The 17,745-nt window shown below is 41.7% G+C and overlaps 1 protein-coding gene across 1 annotated transcript in view; it reads left to right on the forward strand.

Moving 5' to 3' along the window:
- The window catches only part of LOC109289781, a 97,459-nt gene that overhangs the window by 2,594 nt on the left and 77,120 nt on the right, over nt 1-17,745 (forward strand). The window contains exons 2-12 of the mRNA XM_019505984.1: nt 3,004-3,116; nt 4,806-4,924; nt 7,672-7,890; nt 8,612-8,755; nt 8,992-9,155; nt 9,304-9,419; nt 10,791-10,906; nt 13,218-13,442; nt 14,991-15,134; nt 16,043-16,206; nt 16,502-16,608. Of these exons, the coding sequence (XP_019361529.1) occupies nt 3,004-3,116; nt 4,806-4,924; nt 7,672-7,890; nt 8,612-8,755; nt 8,992-9,155; nt 9,304-9,419; nt 10,791-10,906; nt 13,218-13,442; nt 14,991-15,134; nt 16,043-16,206; nt 16,502-16,608 (1,631 nt within the window). The remainder of the gene's footprint in view (nt 1-3,003; nt 3,117-4,805; nt 4,925-7,671; nt 7,891-8,611; nt 8,756-8,991; nt 9,156-9,303; nt 9,420-10,790; nt 10,907-13,217; nt 13,443-14,990; nt 15,135-16,042; nt 16,207-16,501; nt 16,609-17,745) is intronic.

Here is a 17,745-nt window from a genome sequence, read left to right on the forward strand (position 1 = left end):
ACCTTACTGGGGTCGTTTGACCTCAGTACTCTTTCCTGCCATGGCAGGGGGTTGGAGTAGATGATCTGCTCAGGTCCCTTCTGACCCTAGAAACTATGAAACTATGAATGCCGTTTAAAGGAGCAGTAGAAGACCAGTAGTTAATCACTGCCAGCAGCAGTCTCTGTTAGTCCCATACAGTATCATTAGTCCGACTGTATTCCATCATATTAAAAACTGTCACTTTAGGCTGGTCATGCTTGGTTGGCATGTGTTGGTGACACTTATCAAAGACAGCTGCTCTCTTCACAATGATTGAACCTGCCCAGGCACTTTTGACCTCAGCAGCATTGCTTATGGAGGTCCTTTCTCAGGGCTGTTGATGGCAACTCTTAACCAGCTTGTGTCTGAATTTTAATCACAGAAAAAGTTGTGCAGTAAAGGGGAAATAAATTCAAGGGAATTTTGTGAAAGCTCCAGGAGACAGTAGGAGTATTTCCTTTTAAATCAGAAATGAGAAATTTTTGATATCACCATGCAGTCTACTAAGAAACCTAAATGGTAGGGGTGCACTGATAGATTTTTTTGGCCCATTCATCTGATTGTTAACCAGCCATATTATCCGATACTGATCTGATAGCCAATTGACAGGAATGCAGCCAGGCGTGTTGGAGAACAGCATCTTGCCAGTAGGTCTGTGGTGGGGAAGGGCCATGCGAGGGCAGACTAAGGCCCCCCGCAGTAAAGGAGAGATTGGTCCTGGGGCAGGGGCAGGCACTGCCCTGGGCAGTAAATGGGACCTGGGGATAGAGCTACAAGCAGCTTGTCCAGGGTGGGGTGCAGGGGAGGCGGCTCCCTGCTGCTGTGCACATCTCTGGGGGAGGTATGGGGGCCATGTGCCCCCGCAGATTTGTGCACTGGGCAGAGGTGGGCAAGGGCGGTGCCAGGCTTCTCCTGGTGTGGTGTTTGGCTTGGAGGTGGTGGGAGTGGGGCAGGATCAGCTGCTCAGGGCAGGCAGCTCTGGGAGGGTTGGGTATGTGGGGGATTTGGGATGACTTTATGGGTATGGGGGAATTTTGAGAGGACTATAGCTCCCCAAGCCCCCACCCCCAGCGCTACCCCTGCTGGGGGCACTCCACTCTTCTGCCTTTCCCTTAGGAGCCCCCACTGGCTGCATGCCCCCTGCCCACCTTCCAGTACAGGGCTCCCAAGGGAAAGGCAGCAGAGTGGAGTGCCCTGAACATGGGTGGCACTAGGGGAAGATGGGGGGGGGGCTATAGCCACCCTAAAATTCTCCATAGCCCCCCCATACCCACCCCTCCCAGTGCTGCTACCACCCACCCCATGCAGCTGAGCCTGGCCCACTTCTGCCTGCTTTGAGCCCAGCCCTGAACCAGCCCTCAGCCTGGGAAGAGACTAGCACAGCCCCTGGCCCCGAGCCCACAGTGGGCAGCCTACTTCCTCCCTGCACACAAATCCAGGAGGGCATGTGGCCCCCATGCCTCCCCCAGGGCTGTGCTCAGCGGTGGGGAGCCGTGCCCCCCTCCCCCCTGGACGAGCCTCCTGCGGTTCTGTTTTGCGTCTTGCCCCAGGGTCCCATTCGCTGCCCCAGTCCCTGTCCCTGCCCTTGTCCCCCGCAATGGGGGCCTCAATCTGCCCCTGCCCATGCCCCTTCCCTCCCCCACTCCCCTTCCCCACCACAGACTTACTGGCAGGACACTGCTCTCCAAGCTGCTGGGAGAGCTGATCCAGTCCTGGTTGTATGCATGGCAGCTGTGCGCATGCATGCGTCATTTATTGGTGACATTATTGGCTACCCTGGCCAAAGAAAGGTGATATCTGAGCATAGTAATTTTCCTTTTATCGGTCCTAATTTGATACAGCACCGCTATATTGGTGCACCTGTACTAAGTGGAGGTTTCAGTGGAGCAAGTTCCACTAGTATACTGCATGGTTTTGTAGCATCACCCATAGGGTCTTCACATTTGCAGACTTCATTGTTGAACAAGGTTTGGCCAGATAGTCTTTGACAATGTTGCTTTAAATATGGAGACTTAGTCACTGTTTTTACAGTTGTATGAGTCCATTGAGTGTGTTGTGATTATTTATTCTGGATTTATATCATTGAAAACAAGAAGCAAATCAGCTCTTTGGACAAAAGTGTAATGGGAACACATCAGCACAGGAAATGAATTTAAAAAAGAAACAATAATAAACAAGTCATTTTTTTTGCTTCAGGTGTGTTAGTAATTTAAAAAAATGCTGTCAGATTCTTTATGCAGTTCTTATTAACAGACTCACTGCAGTTTATTTCTTTTGAAGGATGTAGATCTTGTAGGTTTCCCTGAACTAGGGCTGTTGAGCATCTTTCTTTAAAAACACTAATCATTGCAAAGACAAGACATTTAAAAAGCAAAAAAGAGCATGTCATCTTGTGAATTTGATACATAACCATGCCTGCACGCACTGCTTCTATCCTCCTCTTTTCTGACTGCATGCAAATTAAATGCGTTTTTATTTTGATGTTCAAGAACTCTTTAAAAATCAGATATGCCTGGGGAGAGGCTGCGCAGAGATATTGATTAGTTTGCTGCTTTATGATGCCTGCTGCCAACTGCACTGCTTTCCGTTTTGGAACTAAATGAGTCATGCATGCTGTATGCTGGTGGGAGAGTCTTTGCACAGAATTACATCAGAGCTATTCTGTTGATACTATGAGGTTGTATGAGTATAACTAGGAGAAGAATTTGGCCTGATGTGTGAGACTATGTTACCTAGTATTTAAAAAGACCAGAAGTCTTGCTTGAATTTTCTGCCCTACCAAAAAGATATCATGTGACCTCAGAAAAGACACATAACTTGCTTATGTCTCAGTCCTCAGATTTCTAAAAGAGGGATAATAACTCTTTTTACAGTATTTGTAGAATCAGTGTCTGAATTTCCTGGATGAAAGTTATTATACAAGTGCTGATTGTTACTCAAACCTGTTTAGAAAAGAATTAATAATTTCTGTGATTTCTGCAGATGTGGATTTTAAAGTTGCCTCTGGACAATTTTTGGATTGGATTGAATAATTTGGAAGATATGACTAATTTTAGATGGTCCGAAGGATCACCAGCAGACCTGACAGCACCCTGGTAAGAATGATTTGAAAAGTTCACTTACTAAATAAGTGTGAGGTTTTTTAAGCATACTGAGCATGTTTGCTTGATCCACTTTTATTTATTTTTTCATGAGATAAAAATTAGACTTAAAAATAATCACCCGTAGAAGGTAAAAATCTGATTACATGAGTTAGTACTCATGTAATCAAATCAGTTAATACTCATATAATCAGTGCAGAGTCCTGCACTTAGGACAAAACAATCTCATGCACCGTGTGTACAGGCTGGGGGCTGAATGGCTGGGCAGCAGCTCTGCAGAAAAGGACCTGGGGGTTACAGTGGACAGTAAGCTGAAGATAAGCCAACAGTGTGCCCTTGTTGGAAGGAAGGCTAACAGCATACTGGGCTGCATTGTGGTAGGTGTGTTGCCTCCAGGTCAAGAGAAGTGATTATTCCCCTCTATTCAGCACTGGTGAGGCCACATCTAGAGTACTGTGTTCAGTTTCCCCCCCTCTCCCCCACAGAAAGGATGTGAACAAATTGGAGAGAATCCAGTGGAGGGTGACAAATATGGTGAGGGAGCAGGGGCTTCTGAGGAAAGACTGAGGGAAGTGGGCTTATTTAGTCTGTAGAAGAGGAGACTGAGGGGATTTAATAGCATCCTTCAACTACCTGAAGGGGCGTTACAAAGAGGATGGAGCTGGACTGTTCTTGGTGATGGCAGGTGAGAGGACAAGGAGTAATGGTCTCAAGTTGCAGCAAGGGAAGTTTAGGTTAGATATGAGGAAGAATTTTCTCACCTGGAGGGTAGTAAACCACTGGACCAGGTTACCCAGGGAGGTAGTGGAAGCTCCATCCTTGGAGGTTTTCAAGACCTGGCTAGACAAAGCTTTGGCTGGGATGATTTTTTGGGGATGGTCCTTCTTTGAGCAGGGGGTTGGACTAGACCTGAGGTCCCTTCCAACTCTCATTTTCTATGATTCTGTGATAATACCAGTGAAGCAGACTGCAGCAGAAACTCTGGCTACATCATGGAAATTAAATGATTTTGAAAACAGGATTCTAATCCACTAGCTCAGATATAGACATTGCGTTGGAGAGCTTCTGAGGAAAAGATTTATGGAATATATATAACTTAACATGACATGAAGAATAAAAAGCTATTCAGTGAGACCGTCAGTCCCATTCCAACGCCTTTTTCACTGGGTATAATGGCTGGAGTAGCAGTAAATGGCTGTTAAAGGTTTTCTTTCTACTGGGCACAGCAATATTGTTGTAACCTGAGTAATCCAGCGGAGAAACTTATTGCTGGTGAGATCAGAATTCCCCCATCACAGTGTTCCAGTAGTGGGAAAGCGGGATACAGATTGGCCTGTATTTCTCTCTCTGTGAACAGCATAGGAGACATGTGGCTTGGTGTTTAAAAGAGAGAAGTCTGTTTTCGAACTTGACTGCTAAAGCACAACGTAGATTTGAGAGTTCAGAGGCAGAGAATGGAACCAAAAGCTAGAGCTGGTCAATATTTCAAACATGAAGTTAAAAAATGGCAACTTTCACTGAAATCTTATGATTTCACCTCCCGTTTTTTTTCACCAACCACAGTGCTGATTAAAAATAAACAAACCAGAACATCAGAACTTATTGTGCTGTAGTGATTATGTCTCTAGATTTTTTTTTCTTTAATAGTGACTTTTTTTTAATTCCATTAAAATATAACGAGAGGTCTTGGATCACATACCCAGTTCAGCCAAACACTACGTACTGTGTGAAAATTTCTAACGGCAACTTGATTCCTTTGGACTGTAATGCCAAGGCCCATTGGATCTGCAAGAGAAGTGCAGGTGAGAATGTGTGCAGAAATCGCTTAATTCATCAATATCTAAATCAGGTATTTTCTCACAAATGTAACTTTTAACACTCAATCCTGCAAGCTCAATGATGAGTAGTGTTTGTTTTCATAAGTAGTTTCTTAGGCAGATGTGGAACTGCCATATAATAAATTTATTAATGCTTTATGTGATGATGCTGTTGAGGGAGACTGTATAACTATTAAGTGAGAAAAATAGGCAGATGAGGTTCTTTGGGTAAATGTAATATCTTTTATTACACCAACTAAATAGTTGGAAAAATTGTTCTTTGCAAGCTGTGGGCCACAAATATGCTTCTCCAGGCATAGGAAGAGTCTGCCTCATATTGCTTTAGATTGCTATATTGCTTTATATTAATGGAGACTGTTGAAAAACAATGGATAAGCTTCCGTTTCAGGATCGTAAGTTCCTGGTTCACCAGAATTTCAAGAGGTGTTTTTTGCTGGTAAGACGTACAGTCTTTTGTTTTATGATATTTTTCTCTGAAATGCATTGATGCTAAATAATGAGTGTGTTGCTTTAAGATGCCTACCCAGTCACTGGATACCAGTTTTAGCTCCTGAAGAACACACATATTACATGCAAGTTCCAACTGCTGCCATCACAGCTACAGTAACAAAATACACCCAGATACACCCCAAAATACACATGGACGGTCCCGTGGTAGTATGGCTCCCATGTCCGAGCATGTGCTGCTCTTTTTTTTTATGGGGTTTTCTGACTCCTGGATATCGAGGGGTCAAAAAACCTTCAGAATAAAAACCCAGAGCAGCACACACTTGGGCAGCACAACCTTGCAGCGCAGAGAACACTGGACTGTGCAGTCTGTGGCGCACCAAACACATTTGCGGTGCCACATGCCACACAGCTGTGCTTACCCAGACTCACCCTTAGGGTTCAAAGGGGCTTATAGGGAATATAGTCAGGAAAAAAACATTATGGGAGTAAGCTCTTACTGCTAAGGGCTTGTTTACATTTGAGATTTTTTGCTGATTTTATTATATTGGGGTTAGATTATTTCATATCAGGAACTGAAATAAACGATATCAGTGTAAGGTATCGTTATACCGGTATGATAGGAAAAAAAATCACATTGCTGACTGACAGCTGTACTAGAAAAACTTGTAAGGAAGAAACATCCTTTAGCTTTGATTTTTCTGTGATCAAGGTCTTAGCATAGTCCATTTTTTTCAAATGGAATTCACTATTCACTTAATATTCTTAACGTATTAAACAGGAACCACATGCTACTGTTGAGTCATCTTGTCAGGGTAGTTAAGCATGCTTTGATTAATCTTTTTCATTAGTGTTTTTGTAAATCTTAACTGGACAGTTAAGTGCTGTTCATTTTGCTCCTGTGGAGACAGTGATAACAATGAGCTCTGTATGAAAGGAGGCAGAAATGAGTTATGAGTCTTAGAAAATAATAGAAGCCTGCTGCCACAGTTTTTACTTTTTTGATTAAAGTTGAATTTCGCAGAATGCTCTTCTCAAAGCCATAGGAAACTCCTTATGAACTATGTCAACACTTTATAAAACAAAGATCTCTTGGATTTCAGCTGCTAGGATTTCATTATCTTTTTGACAATTTTTGCAGCTATTTTTTATACCTTTTATTTGTAACAATAAGGAAAAAAGGAAATCACTTTATAAAATGCCTTTGACTTACCCATGACTATAGTAGTCTGTTGAACGTGGCCTGGCTTTGTGCTCTGTCTTCTGTGTTAGATTTGTTTTTGAAAGCTGGTCTGTACATACAGCTTTGCAGTTTTTGAATTGCTCTTGATTCCTGCATGCTATATATGATAAATAGTTTAGAAATAGGCATTGTTCTTTTCTTTTTAAGTATCAGGATATTTTTTTTAAAACAACAGAATGACACAAGGTTTGCAAACTGATGCAAGAAAACTAAAAAGGCAGATTAAATCTTTTATCTTTTAACCTTTATATTTTCCCTTTGTTACACAACTTTTGAATGCTGATGACACAGAGAGAGCTAACCTGCAATTTTCACATGGCCACTTACAATAAAGCATGACTCAGAAGTAATCCAAGATCATTTCCCTGCTTCTCCTGGTTCTCAAAAATAGTTTGCTTTGTCTCAAATTTTCTGGAAAATTGCACAACTTCATTATTGTGTTTTTAATTTTTTTTCCAGTTAGAAAGGCTTTGTCAAATGCCATCTTTCACTTTGAACCTGCTCTCTGATGCTGTACAGTTTATCAATACAGCAATGCTTGGGTTGTGTCAAATTCACTCCTGTGTACTGAAGGACTGGCACATAGCATATGTTTTACTTATGTTTCTAGTTTGAGGACTTAAGTGGTACATAAGCCTTGCTCCTGCTCAGCTTTCAGTCATTGACAAGAAGGAAAGTAGAGGCAATCAGGTAATCCTGTTGTAGAAGTGGAGCTGTAGTGTGTATTGCAGTGTGCATGGAAAAAAAACGAGAGATCACCGCCATAGAGGTCCCATCAGACTGTGGCAAATTGCAAGCTCACTCTTTTCCTTATGGATTTTTGGCTGACTAAAACAGCAAGAAATCTTTAACTTTGGAGAAGTGTACACAATCAGCTGTGGTTTTGCAGGCAGAGGAAGTTGGGTTGATTGCAGAGGTTGGACTGGCACCTGAGTTGTGCCTTTGGGAGCATAGGTGGACATCTAGCTGTATTATTGCACTTTATGTTTCTTTTATTTTCTTGTTTTCCCCTTCTCTTTAGATGTTGAGCGATATCAAGAACATAAAGCCAAAGTCCTTCTCTCATCAACACGTGATCCATTAGAAGTACATGCAGATTTGCACTCTGCTAAAGAAGCCTGCCTGGAACTTAGGGAGAAGTGCACAGGAATTTCTACCTGGCAGAATGCTTATGCCCTTGCTGGAGGAACAGTGTTGATGAAAAGTGAAGAGAGCAATTCCTATGCCTACGTAAAATCAGGTAAGCCTGAAATATTCAGGTAGCCCACAGATCCCATGCACTGTAATAAGACCAGTTACAAGCCCTGTCTAGAGGAACAGAAAGTGGCTTCCAGTGTTTCTAATGTGATGCTGCTATTAACTGCTAGGTTAACAGTGGTAGCATGGTTATTACTAATTCTTAGTGTCTTCTATTATTGTTCCAGGATGGTTTTACATTGTGCAGTGTTGTGTCATACAGTTAAAGACATGTAATTTCCAGACTTCTGTGGGTGTCCTCTCAGTTTCTATTGGCAGGACAGATTGTAACCAATGCTGCCAAAGTATAAGAGAAAAGGTTGGACTTCTTTGGTATCTGTCAGGGGTTGATATGTTTCAGTCCAGATTTGAGGTTTAAACACAAAACAAATTGTTATATTTCACCAAAGCTGGGTTCAGGTGCTGAAATCTAGCCACAGAAGGGGGAGCACTGCAAGGCTTTCTAGGGGTGAAGCATACCCCCAGGCTGGCATATGGAGATGGAGCCATGGCTGTGCATACTCCTTGCCTCCACTCTCCATTTTGCATCCAGATTCCCAAAAGAAGCAACTTAGAAGTAGGCTTTCACTGGGGGAACAGGGGCCCCTTTCTCTTTACTTCTCCCCTAGCTATAAAAGGGACTGTCACAGACATATCCAGCCATTGTATCGTAACCGTGTGGCCATGAAATGCATGGCATGGCAGCTTCCACTCTTGCTTTTTAGATTGTGCTATGGGTTACTTTGGAAAGGATTGTTCGTCTATGTGCAGTTTATGTCACAATAATGGCCTCTGCAATCCATACACAGGCACTTGCAATGATTTCCATTTTTGCAGTGCCCAGAGTGCACCAACAGCCTGTCAAAGAGGTACGTAAATGATAACACAGGCATTTTCCATGCAGGGTGGAGGGAGGAGGATTGTATTTGTTTAATGCAGTACAAAACTTTGAAGATCTGCATGTGTTTTTGGTGTCATTTTACACGTGCTAATTTTGACTGTTGTTTTTCTTTCCCATTCATTTTGTCAGTGATTAACTAATGATCCTTTCATTAGATGCCAGTAAACAGGACCTTTTTGTATTTTTACTTCCTTTTTTGACTAGAAATGAAAAGTTTATGGTGCCCACGTTTTCCTGGTTGGTCGTATTGGGAAGGCAACTGTTACTTTGTGAGCACAGAAGCCTCTGTCAGTTGGGTAAAAGCAAGGCAGATGTGTAGAAGATTCAGAAGTGCAGATCTGCTGTGGATTGGGAGCCAAAAAGAACTGGTATTTCTTATATTTGGTGGGGAAATGTGAATGAAACACAAAAAAAGAAAAAAAACTATAATCTTAGACTTAAATCTAATGTTTTAGACCTTGCTGCAGTAAATACCACTATATCCAAAAAAGTCATGTTGTCTTATGTCATTGATAGGCTTGGCTGTTGTCTGTAATTACATCTGAAACTTTTTGGATTGGACTGAATAGCAGGCAACAAGAATCTATATGGATTTGGTCAAATGGGAACTCAGCAGCCAAAGAACTTCACTGGTAAAGTAGTGTTTAGGATTGTGATGGGCATTTTGAGGACCAGACTTTAGTGTTGTGAACTCACATAGTTCTCCTGAAGTTAGTAACTGTACTGATTCCACCAGCTGAGAATGATGGCCCATAAAAGTACTTAAAGACAAAACAGCATAAGTGATGTTTCACATTTTAAGTTGTCATACAGTACTGGTTTAAGTTATAATAATAATCAGTATTAATTTTGCATCCTAGGAAGATATTTTACTGAAACTTACCTAAGTTACTGAAACTTTTTTAAAGTTCTATCAATATTTTGAAATTCAGAATATAATTAAGAAAAAGTGATTTATTGTGCAATTTTCTTTTCCCATTTTTGATCAGTTTGAAAATATCTAAATCTGTAGGAATAGTGCATTATTTGGAAAAAGACCCATGTATTTGGGAAGAGCCTGCTGTGTAGGCCAGCATTCTCAAGTTGCTGAAGCCCAACTATCTGTTGAAATGTATGGCAAAGAGCAGCAATGACGTGTGTTACTGAAAGGGTGCTTGAAACAGCATATCCTCTTTACCACAGTGCCATAAGCACCAGTTCCTGTTCAACTGTTTTTTTGCTGTAATAAGAATATGGTGGATTAGTACACTGTACATGGGAGGAACATATATGCTTCTTTCAGATACTATAAAAACTGGTTTGCTTCTTTCAAGTGTTGTCTGTATTCCCTAAACAGCAGCCATGAGCTGAAGGATTGAACTTAGGTTCTGTTCATGAATAATTTATTAATGGAATGTGATGCTAAGCAAATTATATAACCCCTCTGTGCTACAATTTCCGCATTTGTAAAAAGGAGACTATAGTACTTGTCTATCTTCCTAAAAAGACATTTTTTCCTGATTTCTACAGTGGCAAAAAGGAAACAAAAACAGCTTTTTTCATTATAATTCATATGTTAATATGCCAGCATGGTATTTCTAATAAATAGCAGTAACAAAACAGAGCACAACACCATGTTCCTAGGGGCAGTGGTGTATTTGGTTCCAGAGGGCACTGAAAGGATGCTAGTTGTGCCCTTACTTGTTCTGGCCACAATTTGATCCCATGCTAACACGAAGGCTAGAGACCATATACATCTCTAAATTTGAAGGTGTAAGTGGTACTGAAGTAGTGATCAGTCCTTACATTTATCCTCTGCACTGGGGTTTCACTCTTAGTGGCTGAATCAGCCTAGAAGTTAATGTAAAGATTTGCCAAGAGTGTTTTGAGACTTAAGTTTCCAAAGTTCTTGTATGCCAAGGACTGTTGTTCTCATTCTTTAAGTTTTAATGGCCATCTTACACAGGTAAGCTTTTTTAAAAAGGTAAATGTTCCAGGAGATTCCCTGTGTATTTGCATGTCAGGTTACCCATGTCTGGAGACTCAGCTGGAAGATGTGCTGGTATGAAATCAACATCCTCAAGTATTTTGAAGTTAAACTGTGAGAATGAGCACAGGTGGCTCTGTAAGAAAACTGAATGTAAGTTGCAATGAAGGAGTTTTTATGAAAAAAAAACTTAAAACCAATCTTTTTTGCTAGTTACTGTTAAATATTTAAGTGGGAAAATAGAATTCAGTGCATATTAATCGTATAAAGTGACTTTCATAAAAATTCTGCCCTAAACACAGCAGTTAGAAAAGAGGAAACATGTTGTAAGGGTGTGTAGGCTGATACCAGGGAGATCCTGAGAGTCTGTAAAGGGGCATCTCTTGGTTGAAGTCATTGAGGGCTGTGTCTTTTTGGCCTGTGACAGTGAATCTGGTATTGTCAATGCAGCTATGCATTTTTTTGATTTCCGGTTTTGTTCAAGAGACTTTTATCATGATACTTTAGTAGGGGTGCACCGGTAAAGATTTTTTTGGCCAGTACCGATGGCAGATTATTAACCAGCCATATAGCCCAATACTGATCCAATAGCCAATATGCAGCATGGCAGCTTGGAGAGCATTGTCTTGCCGGTAAGTCTGTGGTGGTGGGGGGAGAGGTGCGTGTGGGGAGGCGGGGGGCAGATCAAGGCCCCCACAGTGAGGAGAGAGTGGGCTGGGCCTGGGGCATGGGCAGGTGCTGCCCAGCTAGGGCAGCAAATGCAACTCCGGAGCGGGGCAGAGCTACAGGCAGCTCATCTGGGGGTCACGGGAAGATGGCTCCCCACCGCAGCATGCACCCGCCCAGGAGGTCTGCGGGGCATGTGTCCCCTGTATTTGTGCATGGGGCAAGGGCAGGCTGCCCACTGGGCTCGGGGGCCAGGGGCTGAACTGACCTCCTCCAGGCAACAGGCTGGGTTAGGGCTCCATTTGGGGCAGGCAGGGGTGAGCGGTGGTGCTGGGAGGGGGGCTATAGGGTGAGCTACAACCACCCCAAAATTCCTTGTAGCTACCCTGTAGCCACCGATCCCAGTGCTGCCCCAGCCCAGCCTCCCTGCTGGGAAGAGACTGGCACAGCCCCTGGCCCCAAACCTGCAGCAGGCAGCCTGCCTTTACCCTGTGCAAAAATCTGGGAGGCACATGTCCCCCATGCCTCCCATTGGGGTGCATGCAGCAGTGGGGAGCTGCCTTTCTCTCTTCACCCTCCTGCCCTTTGCATCAGACAAGCCACCCATGATTCTCCCCTGCTTTCAGGGTTGCATTCATTGCCCTGGCTGGGCAGCTGCTTCTGCCCTTGCCTCTGTTCCAGCCCCACTCCCTCCCTCACTGTGGAGGGTCTCCATCTGTCCCCCCCATGTCCCTTCCCCCTACAGACTTAGTGGTAGGATGTTGCTTTCCAAGCTTCTGGGCTGCATTCCTGGTCATGTGCATGCTGTGGCTGTGCGCATGCACATGGCATTTAACTGTGACATTATTGGCTATACCGGCCAAAAAAAGCCAATTGCCGATAATATCAATTATCCTTTTATTGGTGCTGATCGGATATGGACTGATATATCATTGCATTTCTATACTTTAGTTCTTTCTTTTTTTGACCTTAATTCTATGATGATTGAAGGCATGCTCAGGGAGCTACCAGTTGGCTGTGTTGTTGCACTTGAGTTTGCACCAAAAATCGTGCGTCTTTCATGACAGGTTACCCCAGGCCATATATTGCCCTGGTTTTATCTATCTATACATAGATATCGAGCATAAGATCCTTATTTTAGAGGCGCATTTTGTTGGTGTGCTGCTGAGTGCAGCTATCTTTATGCTGAACCTGTATTCCCAAGATGTGCAGTGACAGGGGAGACCTGCCTGTCATAGTCAGTCCCTGACATTGTAACTTGTTAGTGATGACTCCAGTGGCAGTGCTACCTCAAGTGATGGAAGGTGAGCAACATTGGAATATAATGTGAAACAAACTGATGGAGTCACATAATATGCGACTAATGTTTAAAACCTCCAAATCTGTAGTTTCCTCGTGTCATTCGTGGATGTAAAATTGGTTGAATTTTTGCAAAAATTCTTTGAAAACAATGGTTGTGAGAAACTATTTTTTGATATAGCACATTTCTAAATGCATGACTTAAACAAAGGCAGAGAACAGTTTCCATGATAAAAGATGCATTTTTACCTCAGGTTAATGTAGCCATATACTTTGTGCATGATTTGCTTTAATCCCAGATGTAGTCTATGCCCACGTTCCAGATTTCTCAGGTGGTGTCAGAAAGTGACAATGTAGTTAGAAAAGCCACAATCTAATCTATCCATGGCCAAAATCGCACCCAAAACTAATGATTATTTTTGAAAACTTACTTTGAGTGTCTTCCCCAAACTGATAGTTGCAGCGTGTACTTGTTTTGCTGTTTCTTTCTTTTTCACAGCGACAAACATTTTTGATGTGTTTCTTGAGCGATACCTATCTGGGCCGCTTTCATCAAAGAAAATATACGACTCCCTTCATGATGCCAAGATAGACTGTTTATATGACAACAACTGCACAGGAGTGGTTAAGGTCTCTAATTACTTCAGAAGAGTGGCAGGAATTGATGAGATCCATTTTTCTGAATTGGCCGCTGACTCAGATGCTGTTACATACGTGAAACAGGGTACGTATCACACACCAGCTAAACATTTGCTGTAGGTACAGAAGAATCATCTGTGGTAAACATTCACTGTTTAAACTATAGTTATTTAATATGCCTATGGTTATGTAAAGCAAAGTCAAAGTATTTCATGAAAATGGGGCCGTTTTTAGTTTTTGTCCCCAAAAATGTCTGTGTGTGCCGGTGTGTTAATTTGCCACATTTGGAGTTTGCAGTACAAATGATGAACAGAATTAGTCTGCTTCTTATTAGTTCATTTCCTTTATCTTTTCTGCATCACCAGTTTTGAGTGTTCAGTATAATCTCAAAATCAACTTTTTATAAATAATTTTTTCCCCCAATTGTGAAAATGACAAATTCAGTTAAAATTCTGTGAAATACTTAGAAATGACAGTGTGAAGTACAATTGGAATCTTTTATATTACTTCCAACTATTAAATTCTTTAAAATGTTTTGGACTGATTCTGCCATAGAATGGATGTTTTTGGAGGGCATTCACCACATTTCCAGTTCACTGTACTTTAAATGCCCCATTCTCTAGTGCTATGCCAGGAAGATGCACAGTGAAATCAGACCCTTAACTTTTATGTTTACATTTCAGGTAGCTACATATAGATATTATTTTATAATAGATCTCTTCGAAAAAGTTTTGCCCCTTCCTTCCCAACTATGAAATATCAGTGCTTCTTTGCCAGTGACGTTAGTTTGGGTACCTGTTAGTTTCTGCGGTAGGGCAGCCCCTGTCACTGGCACAGATGACTACTCTTAAATTTTACAACTAAGCTTTTTTATTGCTGTTGCATCTCTAGATCTCTAGTTCCTATACTTGGCTTTGATGGACAAGTGCTCACTCTTACTAATGGGGCTGGAAAGGGCCCTAGGTAACATCAGGATCTCCAAAGTCCGTGCTGAAATGGTGCCTTGATATATTTTGGACCAGTTGGAAATGTCTTCTGACTTGTGCTAGCTGGTGATGGCAGCTAGAAATTGCAATGGTGCATAGGGTGACAGTAGTGTCATTGTGGTCTGAACCCAACCTGGGGGTACGTCGCCTCTGGGTTGAGCTTTCTGTGACTTCAGCTAGCTGTAGGTTAGTTTTGTACCAAACAGCCCCTGTTGCTTGGCTGTTCCGTAATATATAAAGGGTACAATTGTGGCCTTTTATTTGTTATCCCTTTGCATCACTGCCATATAGTTATAAAACTTTGTGTTCGGGACTATTTTACACCTACTTTGTGGTGTTAGAAATGACTGCAGAACAATGATATGGGACCCTGCTCTTTTAAATGATGCAATGCATGCAGTATGTTTTTTCTGCAAGTGAATAAATGAATTTGCTTGTTGGCTGCAGAAATCCTATGAAAGGTTGTACAAGTTAAGAAAATACTGCTTCCACAGCATCTTGGTTAAGGCCTTGGTTGTGGAGTTCCTAAAGAGGTGGTAAAACTGAACTCAGAATCATGTTTTTCCTTACAAATAATTTAGAAAGTTGTTTAGCTACATCCCTGTTACTGTATTTTTAACTTTGCTTTGTTGATGGTCTCCATGCAGAATGTTCTTTTGGATACTATGGAGAAAACTGTATGCGTCTGTGTCCCTCATGCCGTGGAAAGTTTAGGTGCAACTCAGTAATGGGCAAATGCCCAGAAAAGTTAACCTGCATGGACCAATTTAAAGGTGAAATTTGTGAATCAGGTACAGTAATAATTGGCTTGGCTTTCTGAATTTCCTTGTTCTGTCCACTGTGTGTAGTACGGCCTAGGAAGATGTTTTAAAATGTCACTTGTCCAAAAACAGCTTGGTCCATACTGGTAAATGTTCTCATGAGACATGAGTGTTTTTTTTCTAACCCAGATGAATTAATTTCTGAAAATATTGGGGCATGAGAGAACACAGGTTTGACGAGCTGAGTTTGCTAGTCCTAATTAAGTAACTGGGAAGCCTAACCTAAAGCAGAAAGGGAAATCAGACCTACTGCCTCTGCTTCCTTGAGAAAGACACTGAGATACATTTTGTCACATTCCCTTTTTGAATGGGGCAATACTGGCTTGTAGAGAGCTGAATGAGGAATTAAGGAATGCAGCAGACAGGGCTGGCTATTTTTTCTGCTTCGATGGCATTTACAGGAAACTGTTGTGGGAGGAAACTGATTTTGCACCCCAGTTTCATGTGAAAAATATTCAGAATATTCAAGAATATTTAAAAAAAACCCTTAAATAAAAAGTCCGACAGCACAAATATTCAAATCAGGTATTTTTGTATTGGTTTAATGTATTTTTATAATTAATCTTTTTAAATAATAATGTTTCTTCTGGTTTTATAGTAGTACCTAGGAATCACAGTTAAGGATTAGGGTTGTGTTGCAGCTGTTGCTTATAGAGACACAGTTTTGTTGTTTGTCTTTAGAAAGCACATGTGTATTTGCAGAAAATTGGAAAACTTCTGAATTCTTGTCTCTCCCCACCCCACCCTCTCCTGAGCTTATTGCCCATCTATGTCCCTAGTTATGATGTATTATCTATTGCCCAATGAGTGTCCATTTGAAGTAGCAAGTCTGTATAGCTTTCTTTTTTCCTTTTGTCCTACTTTTTCTTTGTTTACAGGCCTCACCAATTTAAAATGCCCTCAAGATCCTATCTGGTGGTATTGGAACGGCAATTGTTACTACATAGAAAGGAAAGAGATGATGCCATGGGAGCAGGGTTTAACCCAGTGTACATTTTATAACAATGCTAGTCTTGCTAAGCTAGATAATGAAGAAGAAAAGGTATTTTTTGCAGAAAAGTTGTTACGTTCAGTCTAAAGAACACAACAATTTTGACATCTCATGTGTATTTTATATTGTCAAGCCTGGAAGTTCAGTTAATTTTTCTCTCTGTTTTGCCTCTCTCTTGGGATGTTTTAGTCTTGTGCATGACTTTTTAAGACAGCAGAAACAATGACGACATCTTTGTTTGCCAAATGGGGGTCTCCAATGACTTTCTTGCTGGACCTGAGAGGTAGTTCAAAGAGAAGCCCTTTGTGGGAGCTTAGTTATAGTTTCCTCCTGCTTTTGATTTCAGATGTGGGTAGCTTCCATGTTGGAAGGTGATGCCTGGATTGGTTTGTCAAGGCAGCAGGGTGCTTGGAATTGGATTAGTGGACATGAGGCTGAACTTAACTCCAGCTGGTAAGGAGATAGCTAACTTAATGATGTGAGCTTAGTAGGTAAGGGGTTGGGCAGGGGGATGATATATGCATGACTGTTTCATGGTATCAACTGGTCTTCATTAACCTGAGGTTTTTCTAACTAATTCCTTGTTTTTATTTCCCCAAATCAGTGCACTGGTCTGAAGTGGAATAGTTCGGTGCTGCCTCACGTTAGCAGTCACTGTATTCATGTTCTTTATAGATTTGCATTCAGCTATGGGTTCTAGATTTTGCACTTGATACATTTGGTGGGCATTAACATTTTTGTTGAGAAAGAATGAGAGCTTTTATACTTGCTAGTGCAGTGCTTCATGAGCTAAGATATAGACAGTATCTGAGCCAACTTTATCACTCAGTACAAATAATAGGTCAGGTATTACCTTATCAGGCACTGAGGACCCTGTTGTAGAGATGGTTGAAAAGAAAGAATACACAAGAAGATGTACTCAAATTTTCAAAAAAAAGTCATCTTACTTTCAAATTTCAAAAATGGCTGCTAGCACATTTCTTAGCACCTGTACTTCAGTTGAGGAGTTACCCCAGTGACTTCATTCTACTTTAGTGTTGCCTAAAGGGTTGCAGGTGTCTACCATAAGAATGCTACCTTTCCTACCCTAACACAGAGAAAGTGTGGCCCAGTGGTTGGCTCCAGCACCAACAAACTTCGGCAAACTGGTCAGTGTGATTGTACCTCATTTTATTATACTGAGAATAGTATCGTCACTGCCTTAATGAGAGGTTGTAATAATAAATATATTAAAGATTGTGGCTGTTTGCAGACATTAAAAAAAAAAGTGGTGCTTTAAACTTGGCGTGCTCCTGTGCTGAGCCCAGCACGTGCCCAGAAGAGGCGTTGTGTTAGTTGGAACCAGCTCGCCCAAAGTCTGTATAAATTGGGCACTAGTGGGGTTTTTTGGTGCTTTTATCTAATAGCCAATTGACTCAGCTTTAGCTAAAAGTGCCAAACAGCCCTGCTGAAGCACCCAATCTATATAGATGCTGCAGAACTGGGTCAAAGTAACGTGCTGCTTCTTCCAGTAAAGCATGTTTTTTGTTTTGTTTTGTTTTTTAATGTCTGCAAGAAGCCCATGAGTTTGGGTATATGAATGCCATATAC

Source organism: Gavialis gangeticus, unplaced genomic scaffold (genome assembly GCF_001723915.1).
Source record: "Gavialis gangeticus isolate Ggan-Ray unplaced genomic scaffold, GavGan_comp1, whole genome shotgun sequence".
Classification (NCBI taxonomy): Eukaryota; Metazoa; Chordata; order Crocodylia; family Gavialidae; genus Gavialis; species Gavialis gangeticus.